General features: G+C 46.3%; 2 protein-coding genes across 4 annotated transcripts; both read left to right on the plus strand.

The window, feature by feature from the left end:
• The first annotated feature begins 1,212 nt into the window (after positions 1-1,212).
• bicra (BRD4 interacting chromatin remodeling complex associated protein) lies at positions 1,213-14,014 on the plus strand. Of its 2 annotated transcripts, none has more exons than XM_079166215.1 (14): positions 1,213-1,263; positions 3,200-3,245; positions 3,347-3,392; positions 4,251-6,308; positions 6,496-6,684; positions 8,256-8,867; positions 9,345-9,531; positions 9,630-9,727; positions 9,856-9,990; positions 10,087-10,136; positions 10,232-10,380; positions 10,477-10,571; positions 10,673-10,775; positions 10,873-14,014. In XM_079166215.1, the coding sequence occupies exons 2-14, from the start codon at positions 3,205-3,207 to the stop codon at positions 12,648-12,650; spliced, it is 5,541 nt and encodes a 1,846-aa protein (XP_079022341.1). In that variant the 5' UTR covers positions 1,213-1,263; positions 3,200-3,204; the 3' UTR covers positions 12,651-14,014. The 2 variants fall into 2 exon arrangements, with proteins under 2 accessions (XP_079022341.1, XP_079022340.1); XM_079166214.1 differs by having other exon boundaries at positions 1,233-1,263; positions 10,670-10,775.
• Positions 14,015-14,544: 530 nt separating this feature from the next.
• On the plus strand, positions 14,545-21,475 carry ehd2b (EH-domain containing 2b). Of its 2 annotated transcripts, none has more exons than XM_079166014.1 (7): positions 14,545-14,931; positions 16,083-16,530; positions 16,654-16,830; positions 17,878-17,993; positions 19,341-19,753; positions 19,856-20,020; positions 20,138-21,475. In XM_079166014.1, exons 2-7 carry the CDS (start codon positions 16,310-16,312, stop codon positions 20,684-20,686), a joined length of 1,641 nt encoding a protein of 546 aa, XP_079022140.1. In that variant the 5' UTR covers positions 14,545-14,931; positions 16,083-16,309; the 3' UTR covers positions 20,687-21,475. The 2 variants fall into 2 exon arrangements, with proteins under 2 accessions (XP_079022140.1, XP_079022141.1); XM_079166015.1 differs by having other exon boundaries at positions 17,878-17,975.
• The last annotated feature ends 1,197 nt before the right edge of the window (positions 21,476-22,672 follow it).

Below are 22,672 nucleotides of genomic sequence, written 5' to 3' on the forward strand. Positions count from 1 at the left end.
CATTTTAACCTACTGCATAATCTTTTTGTAGAATACTTTGAGTCAGATGGCCAAATATTTCCTGCTCTGAAAGTGAATACAAATCGTGACTGTGGGTATTATGTAAGCCTTTAACCAGATGATTTAGTTATACACAGCTGCCCTAGGGTTTAGAGGTCCCTTCCTGCCTGAAAAGGAGACTTTCTAAAAACATATGATTCTCCCGGATGCTGATCAGCAAAGCCTTGCCCAAACATGACAGTATCCCTGCCATATTTGTTTCTTGGTATACGAGGTTGGAGAAGCATAAATTAATCTTCGTCCAACTGTCTGAAAAACCTCCTTGTAATGCTACATCTGGTCAGTTTCTGCTGTTCCAGATTCCAGTTTAAGCTTTGGATCAGGATGTTTCACTTATAGCTCTGCCAGGCAAAATGTAGTCAGTTTGTTTTTGGATGATTAAAAGTATAATAATTAGCCTGACAGCCATTATGAGGAAAAGTCCCCAAACGTCCAATGTTTCAATCTAATTGGACAGCGTGTCCACAAAGACTGTTTAGTATCTGAAAGTGACGATACGTGCAAGTTTGTCCCCATAACGTCTCAAAAACATTTAATTCATGCGAAATATACATTAACGGGGCAGTTTATTTATTTATTTAATGTGCACTACTCCTCTTTAATGATAAATGTCTTGATATATTTGCAATTGATTAGGGAAACAAATAAGGCCTTGGTGTTCATCAACCTTCCAAGCATTCAGAATGTTTTTATTATTGATGATTAGGTTTTCCACATGATATCTACTTGTGTGATTATTGCACAAACATAAAAGTATTGGAATTTGTTTTAAATCGCAGATTCTATCGGCAGTAAAATGTAAAATGCTCAGTAATATGAATCTAGAAACATCATATATTAATGAATGAGCACCTTTACTTGTGGGAACGTTACTTAAACTTAAGCAGCCTAACTTGCTGATATATTTACAAAACCTTACTTTTACATACTTAAATTAAGGTTTTGAATGCAAGACCTTTACTGGTAGTTGAGTATTTGTCGATGTGGCATAAGAACTTGTACTAAAGTATTACTTTTATTACTGAAGTACAAGGTCTTCTGAATACGTCTTCGGACCATGGCTTCAGCTCCAGACGAGGCACAACAATTTTCATTCAGGCAAAGCGGAAGTCTCCTGTTTCCTGCCTGTAGTTGGGTCCTGTACAGCAGCCCGTGCGAGGCTGTCCTGGAGACCCCGCGCTGCCTGCACCTCTATCGTCTCGGGTGAGTTTGTTACAAATGTTGAGATTTCTCTATTTAACCACATAACTGTTAAAAAGCTGCATTTTTCACGCACTGCTGCGAAGCCGCAAGCTGCACAGCTATAGCAACCGAAACGCCACATTGCTGCATGGCCCGGCTCACATAGTCATTTTCCACCGAATTCCCAAGCATACCCCCCTTCATCCAAGAGTATTCCAACATTTACTCATATTTTGCTTGCAAGGAGAGATAGATAGCTCGCGACGCAATTGCCGTTACACTTCTAAGCAAACAGTACTGTCATGTTGAGGTTCAATCGAGGTGCTGCTGTGCAATAGGAGTGTTACATTTGTGTCACTCTGTGGTTTGTTTTGAATGTCAAAGGCTCAAGCTAGCTGTGCGTCTGAATATTGTTGATAGCTGGGTTGGCTTAGCAGGCTAGCTAGCTAGGCTAACGAAATTCAATCCAGATGCATCAAAATGCTAGAAATTGACGTAAAACGGGATTTTGAAATTCAACGTTTTATTAAATTAGAGTCTTAAGCCACTTGTGTTGCTGTTTGATATTGTGTAATATAAAGAATCGGCAAAATATGCATGCAAAAGCTCTCCGAAAACAGCAGCTAGCATGTAGCAAGCCGCCTGCAGTCTCCATTCATATCCTGCGCACTGGCTGCTCAGACCGAGTAATGGCTACGGTACTCTGCCTTTTTAGAGCGGCAACTGGGGATGCGTTCCCCTCACAACCGTGGGCATATGTGTGTTAGGAAACATCGTTGACTTGTTGTTTTGGTGTCCAACGATAATCTGGAAAGATTAAGAGCCCGCACTCTTTAATCTTTCCAGGTTGTGTGAAAACCGCGCGTTTTCAGTTTGTTGTCTTTTTGCCGTGCGCTGTTTCTCAGTGAGTAGCAAACAAAACTGCTGCTTGAGCTCATAACAGGTTTGTGTGGACGGATTTGTTATTGAGTGTGTGTGTGTGTGTATGTGTCTGTGTGTGAAAAAATGACATGATACAACTGATGATGACGATGGGGTTATGTGTTAAAATGTAAACTGATTTTCTTTATTTAAGTGTAGTTGCCCCCAAGCTGCAGAGATGTCTGACAGCTCTACTGATGTAATGTTTTGAGTCATTACTCGTAATTTGAATGTGACAAAACAGGCCTTGCGAGATAAACTATTTACATTTGGCATTGATTTTTGTAATAACAAAAAAAATACATTAAAACATAAAATCCATTTATCGCAAGGGAGATTGTTGTGCAGCAGTTGTAGTTGAAAGTGGGAAAGAGTGCAACATAAACGATAAAGAAAATCAAGAATGTAAACATGTAGATTAGTCAAAAGAACTACAGGTTTCTATATTTAGTCTTTGGGGGAATTTGTAAGTGATACATAAATACAGTAATTATTTCCTATCAATAGAAAGCTGAAGCTGGTTTAAGGTCTCACGTTGCATTTAACCAACATGTACCCCTATACTACCTTATTTTATAAGAGGAATTAAGAAGCGTAATTAAAAGTTATTTTAAATTATATTTAGTCGTCTTGTTGTAATCCTGGTACAATGTGTAGTACAGCATCAACACAGCAACATAAATGTGTGATAATGATATTCTGCAGAACTTTGCTGAAAGAATCCAATAAATGCCATTTTAATGTTTTACTCTAAAATGATTGTTAACAACCACATGACATTGCTCCTTCTCACACTGAGGAGCATTTGAAGAAGGTCAACACAAGAAAATCAGCACTCGTATCTCACTAAACATCTAAAGCACCAAATATGAAGCTAGAATATTAAACACAATATGGGGAAGTTATAATAACAATATAAAAGAAATGTAACTGAACATGGAAATATTATTAATTAGGGTCATTTTTGTGTGTTTTAATTTTTGTTCTTGATAATGAAACCAATCAATGGACTTAAAACCTGTTTCATCTTTAACAGTTGTCATGGATGATGAAGATGGCAGGTGCCTTCTAGATGTAATTTGGTAAGTCATTGCTGACACGGTGCAAGAGCAGTTTTCTATTCTTTAGTCTTCTCTTTCATCTCGTTTTGTACTGTTGTGAATCACATTGTTTTCTCCTGCAGTGACCCAGAAGCTCTCAATGACTTTCTTCATGGATCTGAGACCCATGTGAGTATGAGAGTGAAAAAAGTGAACAAAGACACGTATGTTAGGAGTGTCATTTATTGTTACATAAAATTGGTTTTATCATTGATGGGATGAGGAGTCTTAGGTGTGCGCATTTCATGTTGGGGCTTGCATGACTTCGTACTTATGTCACTTTCGGATTACACGTACATGCACCCTGAAACTCACGTCCTGCACTACCTTCATTTATTCTTTTATTACGGCTTCCTCTGCTCAACGGTTGTCTTTGCTTTTTAATTGCACTATTTATGCTTTCAGCCTGCCTTCCCTTTTTATTAGGCTAATCCACAAAATGAGAAATGCTAATACTAACGCTTCCCAACTCTGTGTTATTCCTATCATTTTGCCCCTCTGTCGCTTATCCTTTTGCTGGTTCTTAACGTTCTGGGTTCTCTGGACTGTTTTTCTGTCCTTTCCTTGTCCTCCTCTGTTTGATGGTCTGTGTGTTTCTCTGTCCTGGTGGCTTTTGCCTGCTGGTTTGGGTGCCTTTGGTTTCTGTCTGTCCTATCCTGGGTGGGTGTGTCTGTAGTTGGACACTGACGACCTATTGGATGGTTCGAGTGACCCCTCAAGCTCGTTCTTCTCTACTACTGGGGTGAGTAAAATCCCCCAATCCTCCTCCTTCTGTTTTCTATCCATCTATGTAGCATGCATCTCCAAATACCCTCCCTTTCCACTAACATACCTCCACTCTTTGATTTGCCGCAATGTTACAAGAGGTTTTTGGTTTTTGTGGGGTTTTTCGCGTCTGTATTTCTGTGGTCGCGCTTCTCACCATCACATCGAGACATCATTTACATCCATCACCTTGTTTCACTTCTTTCCTGCTTTCCTTTTAAGGGCCATGTTCCAGAGGTCCAACCTGCAGTCCAGCTGTCGGCCAATGAGCCGGCAGGCCTACCCAGAGTCAGTGTTGACCTGGACTTCCTGGAGGATGATGACATCTTGGGAGGATCCCCGGGTGGTGATGGTGGGAGCAATGGGATTGGAACAAATCACGAGCCATGTGACATCCTGCAGCAGAGTTTGGCTGAAGCCAACATCACAGAGCAGAGCTTACAGGAGGCAGAGGCTGAGCTGGACCTGGGCTCCTTTGGAATTCCAGGCCTGACGCAGGTGGTACAGACGCTGCCTGATGTCAGCCTCTCTGGAGCTGGAGGCACTGCCGTTGGTGTAGGCATTGGTGTTGGGGGAGCAGCAGCAATTTTCCCTGGGTCAGCCCCGAGCGCCACGGCTGCTCCTCCCAATGCCACTGCTGACATGTTGGGGTCCGTGCTGGCTCAGCAGGGCCTTCAACTCCAACCCCAGGTCATGAACAAGGCCATTAGTGTTCAGCCATTTATGCAGCCTATGGGCCTGGGAAATGTGACGCTTCAACCCATTTCAAGTCTCCAAGCTCTTCCTAATGGGAGTCAGTCTGGACATCTGGGTATCGGACAGATTCAGGTTGTGGGTCAGCCTACAGTCATGACTATCAATCAGTCTGGGCAGCCAATCCTGGCTAAAGCCATGGGTGGTTACCAGCTACACCAGTCTGGGCCAGAGGTATCAGGTGCTGGTTCTCAGGCGGGGCTTGGAGGCTCAGGGGGTGGACTTCTGATCCAAGGTAACAAAGCCACTTTGGGATCTCCAGCTTTAAATGGGCCGTCTGTTTGTGTCAGCAGCACAAACAGCAGCAGTGGCGGTACAATGACTTCTCCTGCTGGGCTTCTTGGCTTTGGCAGCACCACTTTAAGTTCAGGAATTGGACCCCAGATGCAAACTCAAGGCCAAATCATGCAGAACGTGATCATCCAGCGCACACCAACACCCATTCAGCCTAAACCCCCTCAGGGGGGAGCCATCCAACCGAAACTCTTCAAACAGCAGCAGCAGCACCCACAGACAGCACCCCAAACCTTGCAAAACGATGCCCACAAGGTTCTAGGGCTGCAACAAATTCCAGTTTCTGCTGCTCAGAATGTAGCCTTCCTGACAGGAAAGCCGGGCTCAAACGTTGTCCTGAGTACTCAAGCCACAACACAAGGCACACAGTTTCAGCAAACCCTATTCAAGCAACAAGCAGCACAACCATCTGGCAAGCCCCTCAGCGTACACTTGTTAAACCAACAAGGCAGCATCGTTATTCCCTCTCAGACAGTTTTGCAAGGTCAGAATCACCAGTTCCTCCTGCCACAGCTACAAGCAGGTGGGCAGATCCTGACCCAGCACCCTGGGGGGCACATCATAACTAGTCAGGGACCTGGTGGACAGCTCATCGCAAACCAGATCAACTTGGGTCAGATGTTGACTTCACAGGGCCACCCTGGGGCTGCCCACATCCTATCTGGATCCATTCAGCTCCAATCTGGCCAGATGGGCACACCCACCCTCTTTCAGATGCCTGTCTCATTGGGTCAGAGTCAAAGCCAGACACAGACCCACACTGTCTCGGGTCATGCCCAGACAGTCATACAGGGCATGCCGATCCAGAACTCCCTGACCATGCTTAGTCAGGTGGAGGGGCTGAGCCCTGCAGTCAGCCTTCAACCAGCCCTGCAACCCCAGCTAGGTGGTGTCCCCAGCAGCAGCAGCAGCACAGGAGCAGCAACCATGGCTCAAGGCCAGCCCGGAGAGTGTGTTACTGTGCTGGGTAGCTCCACAGACCAGGCTGCTCATCCCACTCAGCAGCACGCAACGCAATCCTCTATCCTCGCCATGCAACCCGGTTCCTCTGTGTCCACTGTTACCACAGTCCCCTCTTCTTCTCCGTCCATGTCTGTGTCCACCTCTTCCTCTGTCACAGCAGTGGGGCTGGTCCCCCATCAGGCTCAGCACAGTCCAGGAAGGTTACTGTTCACCAACCAGGGCTCCAGTATGATCCTGAGCCAGGAGTCTCTGCAGATGTTCTTGCAACAGGTCAGTGTTCCACTCTTTGCATGTTTGCTTTAATTGTGTACTGTACAGTTAACATTGTCTTAAAAATGAATAACATGCACGGAGTGTTATCTTGCTCTGACCTCTTTGGTGTACTATTTTACTCCCCATTCCCCTTCTTCCTTCCCTCCCTCGTCCTGAAATGGTAAATGTAATGTACTCCTATCAGGAGCAGCACCACCAATCAGAGAACGAGTCAACCCCCCCTGTGGGCGTACCAGCGTCTGTAATCGTCAGCAGCAACAGCGTCACTGCTCCGGCCCCCGCTGTCCATGACAGCCAATTAACTGACTCATGGGTGGGTCAGAGCCACAGCCCTTCCCCTGGCCCCTCCCACATGACAGCTGTGGTAAAGCAGGTAGACATGCCCCTTTATGTTAAGCCCCACCCACTTGTTGCTGCCGCTGCCGCCACAGTGTTAGGGTATATCTTATCTTTCCCCATCACTGCTCTGTTCTTCTCATTGCTTCCATGGCTCTTCCCAAGCTCAATAATTACTCGCTTGCAGCCTCTGTGTTTTTCTAACATCGCTTTGTTACATGTAAAGGCATGATCATTCCAGTTGTCCATATGTATTGTGTCTCAGCCATTGGGCCATTGCAATATTTAGCTGTATGCACGGCTATAGAAGGTAGGACTGGCAATCAAGTGCCAGTTCTTTTTTTTTTTTAATTGATGAAATTGTTGAACTAATTTGGTATGTTTTTCATCCATTGTACTCTATGTATTTGGTAACAGACTACAAAAAACCATGCTCATGCTTTTAATAAAAGAGATACCAAGGTGCCACGCTGCCCTCTTCACAGCTGTCGTTTAGACTCGTCATTGCAGGGCAAAGACAGGTGTAGTTTATAACATTGATTGTGGCCCTGTTTCATTCAGGTGCACCAGCGCCCAGGTATGGTTCATGCTGGCTCACTGGAATGACAATGGGCCCATAATTGATTTCATTAATAACACCTGTGTTTACCCTGCTGTGAAAAGGGCCTGATGCAACTTGTTTACCTCTTCACTAACACTCTGCTCAATCAGAATCACTCAACTCACCTCCATGTGCTGCATCAATGACCAATGACTGATCAATCCATCCACACCTCTGTCAACCCTGCCCTTGTCTTTTCGACTGTCTCGTGCTTACAGTGCCACTGCCCCGTGTAGCCCCCAGTCTGACCAGCAATGACCCCCCAAATGATAATTCATGCTCCCCTGACCCCAGTCCCTGAAGTCTTCAGACCACCTTCTACTTCTCCATCACAGGCCCGCAGGGTTTGACCTGTTGCTTTTGTCAACTGTTTTTCTGTTTGGCTCGCCAAATGATCATTGCTCCCCTTCTATGTGTGATCCTCCTCAAACGCTAGAAAAACAATCAGTGGGCTCCTACTACTTCTACTTCAGCAACTACTAGATTTTAAAGTCTAACCCTTTGCTTTTGTATTGTTTCGTGTCGTTTTACCCACGTTTGTGTAGTTTTGTATAGGGGTTGGGCGATAATTCCATATTTTCATATATATTGATGTTCAGTGGAATTGTGATAATATTGATCGTTGTCATTTTACTGTTGTGCAAAGTAACCATTTCAAGCAAAGTATGATTTAACCCCAGCAAAGTAATGCATTGCAGTGTTTGTTTTACATTTGTGAAGAGTTTTGTTTAATGCAATGCATAACAGTGGAACGCTGTCGTTACATTTACACATAATTCATATCATAATATATATTTAAATCTGAATTAAGATTCTCATATCGCCCAGCCCTATTTCTAGTGTCAAATCTTGAACCATGAACTAGAATCCTATTTACTATACTGTTTGCATGCAGAACAGTGTGTGATTTTGTGCCTGATTTCTTTCTCCTCCGTTATGTATTTTAATATTGTTTGCGTTCTTGGATCAGTTCAGCGTATCGGTAATTTGTCATTCCACTTCTTCAGGTACCCTCCAGTGGACACCAGACGTCCCTGAAGATCCAGGGCATGTCCCCGTCGCCGGGGTTGTCCGCTCACGGCACAGCGCCCCCGGTGGCAGACAGCCCCCAGCCTGCCCAGTCTCCTCTCACCCTGAGCCAGCAGATCCAGTCACCGCACCATCAACAGCAGTCGCGTCCTCCCTCCCAGCCTCAGCCACAGTCTCTAACTCCCTCCCGCTCATGCACGCCCTCGAATCACCCTCAGCTCTTTATTGTACATAACCAAATGGCAGAGTCCCCCCAACCCGCTCAACAAGGCCAGCCGCAGCAGACACACATTCAAGTTCAGCTTCAGCCTCAGCCACGACCGGCCTCGCAGCCTGCCCCTTATCAACAAGATATGCCTCCCATGTCACAGTCACCCAAGCCTCCTCCTACACCACCTGCACAGCACCAGTTTAGTGCTGCTCCTGTCAGCACTTCTGCCACTGCTGTAGTTAAAGCCCAGGTTCCCATCCAGGTCCTGACAGCAGAGCAGCAACACCACCTGCAATTAATAGGAGCGCAAATTCAGACCCTGTCAGCCATCACCCAGCCCTCGCCTCAGCAGAAACAGCTGCTGGAGAAGCTACACCAGGTACAGTCCCAGTTCACCACACACTTCTTAGAAATGAAAAGTTGTCATGGCATTTGCATGCAATGAGGGGTCTTCACCCTCCTGTAGTAAACGTGTGCTGTAAAAATGTGATCTGGTTTGCGGTTAACAACATTAACCGTGAAGTGTTTTTTATCTGATTCAGCTCATACTGTTGAAGAATGTAATGCATGCAAAGCATATTTTCCACCATTCAAACGAGTTCAATATATTGAAAAGAGGGCAATAACATCCCATAAGTTACTACTTACAGTAGGTAAGTATACCTGGTATGTTTCTGCGCTCCTTCACACTGTTGTAGAAAGAAAAACTAAATAACAAGGAAAAGGCATCACTTCCAACCAGTTCAAACCAGTAGTTGGAGTAGGCTTTGGGAAACCAAACTGGTTCATCTAGGATTTCTTTGTGTACGAAAAAAATCTTTCAAAATGTAAGAAAACTGTCCTGATGTGTTTTCAGGTTCAGCAGAACATCCTGTTGCAGGCCAAGCAGTCTGCTCTGCCTCAAGTCAGCAGTCAGTTCAGCTCCCAGCAAGACGTGCCTGTTGATAAAGTGATGCTTGCATCATCAACCAACACCGGCACACCTGCTCAGCTTCTCTCAGTGCTGCAGCCGACGCCGCTGCTCATCAAAAGTCCTGCTACAGGTCAGACACGATTTGCCACAAACGGCGTAACACGGCAGGGCCCTTAACACGCCGAAGCAGGATTCCACTTTGTAATACTTTGTTTCCTCTTGTTTTAGCATCAAGTGACTTACAGGTATTCTCAGGAGCCCAAGGGCCAGCTGGAGCAATGGTGAATCAGACTGTCTCTCCTGCTAGCCTTACCCAGCCTGTACAGGTACAAAGCACATCTCAAAGCCAGTTCCTTTCGAAGACCTGCAAGATGGTCATTGTGTGTAGCTGTAAAAATGTGTGCTTTCGTGTATTTTGTCAGTTTACAATCCTCCTCCTGATTTTCCCCCACAGGTTCAGCCAAAGCCAGGGGTGATCAGCTCAGTGGGAGGGATAACTCTGGGGAATAGTGGGATGCAGATACAGGTGATAGGAGCTAGTCTTACTCAAATGCCTGCTCCACAGCCCCCTGCTCCAGTACAAACTCAGGTAAAGGAGTGCCACCGCATGCTAGTGAGGTCCTGAAAAAACTGCCTCTAAGCTCGAAGGCGTAACCTCTGTTTTTAATGTTTGTTCACATCACAGACTACAACGATGAAGATGCCTTTCAGTGCAGAGCCCAGCAAAGAGGCCAGGTATGTGCCGCACTCATTTTCATGGCTCATTTCAACTGTCTCATTAAAGCATTTTTGTAAATATTATTTCTGTATCCACACGCGCATCACTGCAGGATGCTAGAACAGCTGAGGAAACAGCAGGGTTCAGTGCTTCACCCGAACTATAGTGCTCCTTTCCACTCTGTTGAGGACACACTGCACAGACTGCTGCCTTACCATCTCTACCAGGGAACTGCCAACTCTTCTGAAGACTATCAAAGAGGTAACAAACTCCGTAGCCCGCAGTGCAGCCAATATACATTTTAGTACCGTTTCTTTTTCCAATTTCACGATCTTCATTCTTGGTTCTCCTGCACAGTGGATGATGAATTTGAGACGGTCTCCTGCCAACTGCTGAAAAGGACCCAGGCCATGCTGGATAAGTATCGCCACCTGCTCTTTGCAGAGTCAAAAGTAAGTTTATAAACTGACATTCTCACCATGTGCCTTCTTAACGTCGTCTTTGTCCTGAATTGATATTGAACTGATGTTTTTTGGCGTTTAAACCTGAGCAGAGACTGGGCCCCTCGGCAGAGATGGTGATGATAGACCGGATGTTCATTCAGGAGGAAAAGATTGCATTGAGTCAGGACAGGATTTTGGCCAAGGAGAGACCAGGTACCCTACCGCTGTTCATGGCCATCAATGGCTTTGTGGTTGTCTTGATCTAAATTAGGTGTATGCTAATAATATTATTCTGTTTATTCAATTGCAGAGGAGTTTGTGGCAAACGCCCGCATGTTGGAGAGTGTAGTTTCATCCCAACATAAATCCTCGTCTGCCGAGTCCACATCGTTGAGTGGAGGTGTCCCTGCTGCACCACCTGCAGCTCCTGCCCCAGCCCCTCTCCCAAGCATTGCCCCTAATCCCCCTCCTGCACCCGCCCCATCTGCAGTTCCTGCTCCAGCTCCTGCCCCAGCTCCAGCACCTCCTTCCGCCAACCCTTTCCCCTCTACCAAACTAGTAATAAAGCAGGGTGGGGGCGGAGCCTCTGTGTCCTGGTCCAGCAGCTGTCCGCCAGCTGCAGCGAGCAGGCTGTCCGAACCCAGCAGCCAGAGCTCCTCCTTCGGTCGCGGTCCAGCAGCATCGTCTTCTTTCTCCTCTTCGTCCTTCAACTCTCCGGCGGCCGACGATGACGACGCTCTCCCACAAAGAACCAGCAAACCGCCTATGAAGACCTACGAGGCTCGAAGGAGAATTGGCTTGAAGCTGAAGATCAAGCAGGATCAAACGGGGTTCAGTAAGGTGGTCCACAACACTGCCTTAGACCCAGTGCACACACCACAACCTCAACAGAGCAGCCAGTCCACATCCCAGCCTCAGACTCAGCCCCAGTTTGAAGCTGCTGTACCGCACCCAAAGTCCCAACCTCTATCAACCCCTCCTGCTACAGTCATCAGAACTCAGTCCCCTGTGTGCACTGCTTCTTCGGCCTCATCGGTCACCACAACAACCACCCAGTGTAACCCACCACTGAGAGGTACTGTTCCCCCCACTGCAGCCCCATCTTCCTCTACCTCTTCTTCTCACACGTGGTCATTGTCCACCTCTTCCTCCTCCTCCACTCAAATGAATGGGACATTAGATCACGACAACGTGGGTCGGGTCAAACACAATTCTGCCTCCACTGCCACTCCCTCACAGACAACATGCCGTCTCCCCCTTCGAAAAACCTACCGGGAAAACATAAGTCCCCGCGTGAGACCTGGTGTCCCAGGGGGAGGAGACGAAAGTTTGTCCTACCCCAGACCCACACCGTCACCCCCCAGGCATGAGGCCTCCCCCTCTCCCCCCTCAGAGCGGACAGTTATAGCCAGCGTGAAGGTGGAGAAACGAGGCAGGGAGGCCTCACACACTCGCGCAGAGGCAAGCCACGAAACGGGCCGATTAGGGAGTGCAATGCAGGGGCTGGACGAAATGGACGAGGTGTTTAACCGCGGTATCAAAACGGCACAACACCATCATCTCCCACAGCTCCTAGACAGGGAGGGGGCAAAGGAGAGAGGAGAGGAGCGCACAGACCCAGAAACGGATGTAAGTAAATACAAGAGGGCGAGTGGGAAAAACAGACATAGGGCAGGTGGGAAATTCCGAATGGACCAGCATGCCCCTGGGCCTCCCTCTCCGGAGTCCTCCTTCACACGAGACTCTTTGCTTCCTGCAAAACGCTGCAAGTCGGACTCTCCCGACATGGATAACGCCAGCTTCTCCAGCGGCAGCCCTCCGGATGACTCTCTGAACGAGCACCTGCAGTGTGCCATCGACAGCATCCTGAACCTGCAGCAGGAGCCCTCTGCCCGCGGGCACCACGTCAAAGGGGGCAACAGCAGGTCCCACCAAAGCCAGCGCCCAGGGGGCTCGGCAGCCTCATCCCACAGACCCTCAGTACCACCCTCCTCCTCGGCTTCCTCGTCCTCCTCCTTGGCCCAGCACCCTCAGGTCGGGGGCCGTGGCCACAATGGCAGCCTGGTTCCCCAGACTCAAAGCAGATAACAGCCCCTCAGCCCCAGGCCAGACTGACAAAGGGGGGAACTAAGAGACAGATATGGAGGCAGGGGACGGGGGGGGGGCTTTGTGAAAACAGTATCACTGTACTACTCTGCCAAGCTGTGTTGGCTTTGCTTGTCCATTTGAATTGTCCAGACATTTCTTTGTCATTTACAGCTTGAGGTAGACCTGTGGTGGAATAAGTGAGAGTGTGGTCAAAGGTAAAACTGTCTTTGTGAATTGCAGACGTTAAGATGTCTGGCATTTTTCTACGTGTTCCCTCAGCCAAGCTCAAGTTACAAGATGAAATTGTCGAGGGATTTCTTTCTTCCTTTTCTGCTATTGATCTGTTCTTCTTCTCATTTGGTATTCATACATTCCTTTCCTGTGGCCTGAGTCTCTTAACCACATTGGTTCTTTTGCTGGTTTACACTCAAATGTCTCAATGAGCATCGGGCCGCTCAGTTAAACAGTTAAGTTGCCAACAACTTTTTCTTTTTCATACAGAAGAGAATACAACCAGGTTTATACAGCAAAACGTCAGAATACATATTGTCTTCCCTTACCAATCAAATTTTATTCTCTTATCACAAAGATAAAGCTGCCATGCAAACAGCTCATGCTAAACGGACACACACCACCTCTTTATCTAGAATACATGTCCGTAGTTACACTGCTCAGACGGAAACTACTCTTTGTCTGGAAAAAATCAGTTAGCCTCAGCCTCCCATAAGTCTGCATTTTGCATTGCATGCATTTGAAGCTGTTGACATGTTGAGGACATCCTTTTGAAAAATGCTGAGGTTGTTTTCTTTTTGACTTTTCTTGGGTACTCTAGTTCTGTACTGTCAAGATGTAAATGAAATTTGGTTCTTTTCTGCATCTAATGTGAGACGATTTTCCAGGTTTTTGTTTTTCGACCACACCTCCACACACCCCACACACACACACACACACACACACACACACACACACACACACACACACACACACACACACCTGCTCTCCTGTTGACTGCGATGCCAGGTTAGGAGTTTATGCATTTCGGTCAGCAGGGGGCAGGCCAGTTTGAACTGTTACTGTTGTTCTCAGTTCCTTTCATCTTTCGGCTCCTGTATCCCTGCCTCCCATCTGTTTCTTTTTTTTGTGTCTTTTTTTTATCCTGGTGGACAATTCAAACACAAACACAGCACAAGCATTGAAATGGAAAAAAAGGAACAATAATAATGTACAAAAAGACAGTAAGAGAATTTGAAGTATAGTATTACAGATTAATTTTGTATTGTATTTATTGTGTATAATGACACTTTTTAAAAAGAAATGTACATTTAGTAAAACTGTAAATTAAACCTTGCTTCTTTTATGAAACATTGCAGGGTCCTTTAGTCATTTGTCCAGCTTCAGGGCGCATTCTTTTGGATGACTAATGATGATTGAGGAAAACAGAGTGCTGGTGGTGGTGGGGTGTGTTTTCTATCAGACGGCCAGCAGGCGGTGTATGGAAATGGAAAAGTAGAGCTGGGTTGTGTGCTTCATGGCCTGGAGGGTTCACAGAGTTTGGGAGGAGCAAGAGAGGTTAGACTGATGAGGGGAAAAACTCCCATCTGTACACGCATGAGATTTTACAGTAGATTAAGTAGAAAAAAGCAAACTGTTGAAAAACATGGAGGAGTTAGAGGCTACAGTTGGAGGGGTGCAGCATGAGGAAGTTTATCATTCAAAATATGCATAAGGACACTGACGTTGTCATGTTTAAAGAAAAAAATTAGACTCCACCCAAATTATTTATTCACAACCCGACCCCCCCCCCCCCCCCCCTCCAGGTCCACGCCCTCTGACCACAGCTCTGCTCATCCCTGCCCTGAGCAGAGTGTTAGTGCTGCCCACAGTGTTGCCAGGCATCCCTGGAAGAGGAGGTGCATTCAAACTTGGGAGAAGCAGGCAAGGGGAGAGAAAAACGTTCCTGCGTGTGGTGTGTGCCTTTGTGTCTTACTGTTTGCCTTGTGCTCTTTCAGCAAGCCGAGTAAGGAACCCCGCCAGTCCTGGAGCTCATCTGAAATACATTAAACCCTGGAGAAGAACGATCCTCTGTGATCTAGTTGCGTTGACGCTCCACGGAGGGTTCCTATTCGCTGTCCGACATACACCCATACATGTAGCAGCAGCTCCTCCAAGAGTCTGTTTGTCTCTCCAGTCAAAATATTTTCCAGAGGGCAAGACTGCAGAGAGAGGGAGAGGGAGCAATCAAGGCGCTTGAAGAAATCCGTGCTTTCTCCATAAAAACTTGGTAAATACTCCTTTTCAAACTTTAAACATGGCTTATAGTGATCAGCATGTATTTTAACTTGTATTCAAATATACCCAGATTGTGAAACAGTAGTGGAAACTGCGTTTTTTTTTTAGTGCAAATGTCACAACTAAGCTGTGGAATTCATGAAATCGCAAACGTTCTAACTCTCAATCATGTGTTTGAGCAGCTTTTTCCTTTGCTTCATTTGGATGTTAAAGTACGACTCCCCTGATACTGGCTGCTCCTGCATGTCACAATTCTTGTTTTGAGTCCAAGACTGTTGCAATTGTGGTGTGCAAACCCACAAGGCATTTTCCACCATCCTTAAACTTTAGAAATGTATCCCAGAGCCTGAACCAAACCTTTTGATTCTCATGGAAACCCTGTAAAGCAACTTTTACTCGTACGGCTCGGCTGGCACAGTACTTTTTGTGTGTAATGGCGGGCAAATCCCATTTAATGTCTCTCCTGTAGATCTCCAGGCTTCGCCATTTTAACTAAAAGTCTTTCCACACTGGTCTTGTGACATGTCGGGACTGTGTTGGCTCTTCTCCTCTGGGCATTCTTTTCTTCTAAATGTCCGTTTAAATGGGATTTGCATGAGAGAAATGCTCCACAGATGAGTTAACATCTGCTGACGCGTGTCTTACCCTTATGTCTTTGTGTCAGTCTGCTTCTAATAATGAGTTGTGCCTTCAATTCCTAACCCAGTGTTTGTGTTTTATGTAGACTACGGTTAAATTTGGTCTGCACGTATAGACTACCCACTGAGTTTTTGTCCTTAAACGGACAATTAAGTCTTGCACGTATTTCATGTTCCAGCAAGAGGAACTCCCTGAGATAAAAGGAATGTCTTACTCATTTCACTGTATTAAAATGAGCGGTGCCTGTGCAAATCCTCACGCAGGGTTGGGTTTGCAAGTTTTCCAGCGTGAACACCAACTTTTTCCAGTCCTGCACTGACAATGCTTGGACAGACTCCTAGTGGGCTGTGGCTTACTCCAGATTCCACATCCTTACTCTAGGTTGTGGCAAAGTTTGATCACCAGGTGCAAGAACACAAAGACACTTTTTTTCCATCTGGATCATCTCTTCCTTTCTCTTTTTGGATTAACCTCTGCTTGTCTCCTGTTCTGTCCACATTACAGGGGCTAAGAGTGACCGACTGTTCCAGAGATCCAGACTTCAAACGAAAACGTCGGCCCTGTCGTCCCTCTCGCCGTGCGCAGAGGAGGTGTCGAGGACAAGTGAGCAGCGTTCACATAAATACAGGAAACACCTGAAGGTTTTCCAAGGAAATACGTCTCCAAACAACAGACGCACTCTGACATAGATCTTTGTAAGAAGCTCCCTGTCGTCTCGTTAGTCAATCAACATGTCACGCTGGGGGAGAAAGAATGTGAAGAAGACTCCAGAGGTGATCCGCACTGTGACAGAAGGGCTCAAGTCCTTATATCGTAAGAAGCTGCTGCCTCTGGAGGAGTACTATGGTTTCCATGACTTCCACTCTCTCAGTATGGAGGATGCAGACTTTGATAATAAGCCTATGGTGCTGGTGGTGGGACAGTACTCCACTGGAAAGACAACGTTCATCAAGTAAGACATTACAGCTCTGCACCAAACACATATTCACTGGTCAAATGTTGTGTTTATTTAGGAACCAGTACTGAAATAATCACAAGCTTTATGTGTGTGTGTGTGTGTGTGTGTGTGTGACAGGTATCTACTGGAGCAGGATATTCCTGGGAGCAGGGTGGGACCTGAACCCACCACTGACTGCTTCACTGCCATCATGCATGGGGAGGTGGAGGGAGTCATCCCCGGGAACGCCCTCATCGTAGACCCCAACAAGCCTTTCCGCAAACTCAACCCTTTTGGAAACACGTTTCTCAACAGGTGAGAGCGGGGATTTGATTCAGTGTGTTGTGTACCGATTCCTGTCTGAGGGAGCCCGGATAGATATCAGCATGAAAATGGACAGACTATGTGAGAGAACGCAAGAAGGGGAAACAGGGAAGGAGAGATAACAGAACGTTTTTTAGCTCTTCGGAATTTCAAGTCCATGTGCCAAATTTCAGAGCGGGGAGGCACTTGCCTTATTTGTGGAAAAATGGTGAAAGGGAGCGATATCACCAGAGAGGGTGGTGAAAGCTAATGTACTCAGACAGGAACTGCAATGTACACAAGTTCAAAGACGAGGTCAGAGGGCTCCACGGCCCCTCGGTGCAAAGACAAATAGATGAAGTCACAGACTACGTGAGGCCTAGAGAAACCTGTAAGAGAAAGCTCAACCCTGAAGTTCTTTCCTCTACTCTGTTTGCTGTCTGTGCTGCCAGATTCCTGTGTATGTTTTTCCACCGATGCAAACCAAGAAAGGGGTCACATGCTTTACAATAAAGTGCTGTTAGCTGGTAGAAATGTGGACACGCAGACTGGAAGTGAACACACAGTCGTGCTATCGATGGGGCTCTCACGTGAAATTTCTGATGCCAGTTTTTTCCGGAGTCCCCCTCTCCCTCTACAGGGTGTGTTTGTGCACGTATTTGCGTCCCTCCATTTGCTTTGACTTCCTGTTCGGGGACCGGTGGGCTCGTTAAGCTCATGAGCCGCAGGAAGTGGAGTTGTTGTTCTAAGCCACACATCGTTAGCGGGCCTTATTGTTTGATTCTGGCTGAAGTGGTCATTTTCCTTCAGGAAGCCCACAGCGATGAGAGGCCTGCTTGAACACAATGGCCTGCGGTGGGGTGGGGGGGGTGGGGGTGTGGGGAGGGGGCCGCTTCCAATCTGCTCCTCGGATCACATTGGCTTCTTTGATAAGCGTTAACCATTTTCCCCATGATTTAGATTCCTTCCTCTTGCTCTGATTTCAAACAAAACTGACCTCTCTGGACTTGGTCTTATCGCTGTTTATGTGACTTGGCTCCTGTCTGATGAAAATACCAGGTTCCAGTGCGCCCAGATGCCCAACCAGGTCCTGGAGAGCATCACCCTTATTGACACCCCGGGGATCCTGTCCGGTGCTAAGCAGAGAGTGTGCCGAGGTGAGAGAAAGGACAAAGGTGAGGAGAGGGAATGGGGGGGCCTGCAGAGACGCACATCCGTGACCATCGGCTCACAAACTCATGACCTCGGCACGCCTGGCTAACCCATGGGACCAGTTCCCTCTGTCACCATAACACTTGGCGGCGGGGCAAGAAAACATCTCAGCAGTACACCGAGCAGCCAAGAAATCCTAATCAGGAACAGAGATGGTACAGACAAAGATTCTGTCAGCACATCTGGAGGAATGTACTGTTGAGAAATAACTATCATCATCATCTCACAGTAGTTTCTTTTACTTTTCTGTTCATCCACGCTTTAAGTAACCCATTATCACTCAAGTCAATCTGCATGAGCAACTAATACTTTTAAAGGGTCAGTGTATCCGAATTGTGAAAAGCGTATCTCCTCACTTACCACTGGTGGCATCATGCGGATGGTTTTGGTTTTTATCTGGTGAGGTTTTGAAATATCTCAGAGATTTCTGCCTCCAACCAAACTATAACCGTAGGTTGAATGGAATGTTGTTTGTGGTACTCACAGCAGTGCAAAATTAAATGAAAAATAAGTCCCAGTTTCTCTGGACAATCCAAACTATTTATTTAGTAAGACGTAGTTCCAGTGCAAACTGCTCACGGGGAAGTTTGCGGGTTATCCAGAGTAACTGGGACATTGTTTTTGAAAAGATGATGATGTTCCACAGTGTGAAATACTCTGTTACAAGTAAAATGTTTGCATTCAAAATGTCACTGAAGCAAATGTACAAAAGCATCAATATGTACTTAAAGTACAAAAAATAAAAGTAGTAACTATGCGTAATGACCCATTTCAGAATAATATATTTCTATCATTGATAGATTGATAGATGAATGTACATATCACGTTATATACAATATTGCAGCTGATAAATGTGGGGCTAATCATAAATTCTTTATATACTGCTGTGTAGACTAATCTTTAACAATATACTATATTTATTTGTTCATACTATTTTGTGCTAATAGTGTGAATCTTTAAAGTAACTAGCAACTATATTTATCAAATAAATGGAGTAAAAAAAGTACAATATTTCCCTCAGAATTGTATATAATGTAACTATAAACTATAAAATAGAAGTACTCAAGTAAAGTACAAGTACCTAAAATTGCATTGGAGTACACTTAGTTATGTCCGATCACTGGACATTTTCCATGTTAAAAGTCAAAGAATCGTGATTACAACGCGCCTGAGCGTACAGATCAGAGGTGTGAAGGCTTTGTGTCTGTGTCGACCTTCTCCCCTCTCCTGCCCCCTTTTCTTTCTGTGAAGTGCACACTGCTTTAGGTTTCTGAATACCTTTGTTATTCAACCCTGTTCTATCCAAACAGGCTATGACTTCCCAGCTGTGCTGCGCTGGTTTGCGGAGCGCGTGGACCGCATCATCCTGCTGTTCGATGCCCATAAACTGGAGATATCGGACGAGTTCGCCGAGGCTATCGGTGCCCTGAAGGGCAACGAGGACAAGCTGCGCGTGGTGCTCAACAAGGCGGACATGGTGAGCACCCAGCAGCTGATGAGAGTGTACGGTGCACTCATGTGGTCCCTGGGGAAGGTGTTTGGCACTCCGGAGGTTCTGCGCGTCTACATTGGCTCCTTCTGGTCTGAGCCGCTGATGGTTACAGACAACCGGAAGCTGTTTGAGCTGGAGGAGGAAGATCTGTTCGCTGACATCCAAAACCTTCCTCGCAATGCAGCTCTGCGCAAGCTCAATGACCTGGTCAAGAGGGCACGTCTTGTTAGGGTGGGTAGATATTGGCACGTCAACATGTGCTCACTAAATGCTTATTGAAAGGTTAGTTGTGTTAACGCCTTGGTATGTGTGCTGTGCTTTTCTTGATCCCAGGTCCATGCCCACATCATCAGCTACCTGAAGCAGGAGATGCCTTCTGTCTTCCGGAAGGACAATAAGAAGAAGAATCTGATCTACGAGCTGCCAGTGATTTTCTCTAAGATCCAGCTGCAGCACAACATTTCAGCTGGCGACTTCCCAGATTGTGCTAAAATGCAGGTGAGTCTGTTTTTTGCAATTATGCAAAGACTTCTCTTTGACTTCTAACATTTATTTATATTTAAATGAAACCTGACGTGTACCGGCTAACATGTTTGAATCTCTCCCTTTTTGAAGGAGCAACTGATGGTTCATGATTTCAGCAAGTTCAAATCCTTGAAGCCTAACCTGATGGCGGCCTTGGATGAGTTGCTCTCCGCTGACATCTCCAAACTGATGCCCCTCCTGCGGCAGGAGGAGCTGGAGGCAGGCGAGCAACTAGGTGTGCAGGGTGGAGCCTTCATTGGGACCCGTGCCGGACCGTTCGGAGAGGGCGACCCCTTTTCGCAGGAGAACGGAGAGGGATGTGAGGAGGAGGAGGACTGGGTGGTGACCAAAGACAAGCCCAAATATGATGAAATCTTCTACAACCTCGCTCCCAATGAGGGCAAGCTGAGCGGCAACAAGGCTAAGGACTGGATGGTGAGCTCCCGCCTGCCCAACTCGGTGCTGGGTCGCATCTGGAAGCTGTCGGATGTGGACCACGACGGCATGCTGGATGATGAAGAATTTGCCCTGGCCAGCCACCTGATTGAGGTCAAACTGGAGGGCCATGGTCTGCCCCCTGAGCTTCCCACGCGTCTGATCCCGCCCTCCAAACGCAGGCAGAAGGGCTCTGATGCATAGACATGTCACATAGTCCCTGGAGCTGAGAGAGACTCTTCTCCATTGGCTGTGCTACTGTTGGTATTTGCCCCCCCCCCCCCCCCCCCCCCCCCCCCCCAGACCCAAGTCCAACTGTTTGTAATGCGTACTCTGAGACCGATTTTGATCTCGCACAATGGAACAAACTGTATTAAAGCTCAAGTCAATCCTTTGAGACTGACTGCAAACGATTGCGTATTAACAAGTCACGGGTCTGGTTGCTTCGTCCCTTTGGCTCCTCAAAGTTAGCTTTTTATGATGAGTTCAAAAATATATCTACTTGTGTTTGCATAGCAGAAGTAATTTAAAGGCTGGCACCCTTTAAGTGAGCAGTATTCAGCATATGTTTGAAAGAATACAGAGCTAAACTTGTCTGTATTAAATCCTTAAAAATAAAACATTCCTTCAGTGACTAGATTAGAGTGGCACAGTATTCAAAGTATTGATCATTTGTGGGATGATACCATTTTCAGGCCTGGTCATTCCAAAGAGAATCCCCAGACCTGAACATGGTTTGTTTGTATTATTTTCAACTCAAACTGGCAGCAAAAATCTACTAACCTGAATGCATTTCACTTTTGAAGCTTTACATGCCACAGTTTTGTGCATAAACTTTCTACATTATTTTTGTAATGGTTGTTTTGTATGTGCCTGAGCTAGACATCAGTTGCATAAAAGAACATGACATGCTGAGATTACTGACTACTGTACACAGCTCCACCAAATGTTCTTATGTTAACTATTGTAACCAAATAAAATTCCCTGACTGTGGTTTGTGTCTTTAGTGACCATTTTATGCATGTAAAGATAATGGACAACGGTTGATAAAGGTAGTAAAACTTGAGTTTTTTAAATGTCTACTATTAGATAGTTGAGTGCATATAGTTTGGTTCTCTTTTTACAAGATCTGCTTTTCTATCGAGCTCACTTTGGTCTCTCAGTGACGGATCAGATAAACAGTGAGTCACACTCTCCCCTGCCAAGTCCCCATACCACCATTTTCTGAAGCTCTCTGCCCTCTCATTCCCACCATCTGAGGCCTTTTCTGTGCCTCTCTCACACACACACATTTAACACATTTAACACATTTACATTCACTCCCTCAGTAGCACGCCCGTGTATGTTTTTGATTTCATCCTGCGTACACTATGCGGCATAAGCACAGAAATATGTGCCCCGCGTAGAGCCGTGTGTGTTTCACATAAAGGCATTCAAGGTTCACAGAATAAGGGGTGGCCTCCCCGCCTCCCTGTTCCACTCCTCCATGGAAAGATACACAAATGAGAAACAGGCAAGGCAGCCCTTTCCTCCCTGCTCTCTGGCTTACAGTGACTCACATGTGAAGAATGTGGTGGGTTGGCCCAAGAGTTATTAATATCTCCTTTCCTAGGGTCCGCTAAGTTTCCTTAGGCTCATACACAGGATCTAGACACTGTACCTTTATGAAAGACTTAAACAACATCCCCCTATTAGGAGAATTCCTGAGCTAGACCTGCAGCACACCGCACCCTCTCCCGTGTATGTGTGTGTGGGAGAAACAGGGAGGCGATATGTGGAAAAAGTCAAGTGAGGTGACAAAATTCAACTGAGATGAACAAAGTGTCTTGACTAGAAATGATCTTATGTTGGGTTTCTTGTGCTTTTTTTTTAACTCATTGCTGCCAATGGCATTTTAAAGAGATTAAAATATCCCCATAGCAGTTTGGACAATGCCCGCCTGTTACACAGTTAGGCTGTGCTGAGTCCTAAACCATCTAACACGATTGTGTGCTCAAATCAAGCCTGCCTGCAAGCCATATGTTGCAGGCAGGTTACCACAGAGCATCAGACGTCCCCAACAATGAAGCTTACTCAAGGAAACCAGTGTCTCCGTATACGTCACTGAGTGTTTACGTGGGGGAATTCCTCACTCGCAAAGCTGCCGTGGAGGGAAAAACTGAGGTCAACAAATTCTGGAGAGGGGTGACA

Source organism: Pholis gunnellus (assembly GCF_910591455.1).
Source record: "Pholis gunnellus genome assembly, chromosome: 9".
Lineage (NCBI taxonomy): Eukaryota > Metazoa > Chordata > Actinopteri > Perciformes > Pholidae > Pholis > Pholis gunnellus.

Excerpts from the sequence above, each read along its gene's own strand:
- bicra (XM_079166214.1), top strand. The coding sequence starts at position 3,205 with ATGGATGATGAAGATGGCAGGTGCCTTCTAGATGTAATTTG. Across the intron at positions 3,393-4,250 it reads TTCATGGATCTGAGACCCAT|GGCCATGTTCCAGAGGTCCA; the intron begins GTGAGTATGAGA and ends TTTCCTTTTAAG. Across the intron at positions 10,137-10,231 it reads GAGCCCAGCAAAGAGGCCAG|GATGCTAGAACAGCTGAGGA; the intron begins GTATGTGCCGCA and ends GCATCACTGCAG.
- ehd2b (XM_079166014.1), top strand. The coding sequence starts at position 16,310 with ATGTCACGCTGGGGGAGAAAGAATGTGAAGAAGACTCCAGAGGTGATC. Across the intron at positions 19,754-19,855 it reads AGAGGGCACGTCTTGTTAGG|GTCCATGCCCACATCATCAG; the intron begins GTGGGTAGATAT and ends TCTTGATCCCAG. Across the intron at positions 20,021-20,137 it reads CAGATTGTGCTAAAATGCAG|GAGCAACTGATGGTTCATGA; the intron begins GTGAGTCTGTTT and ends CCCTTTTTGAAG.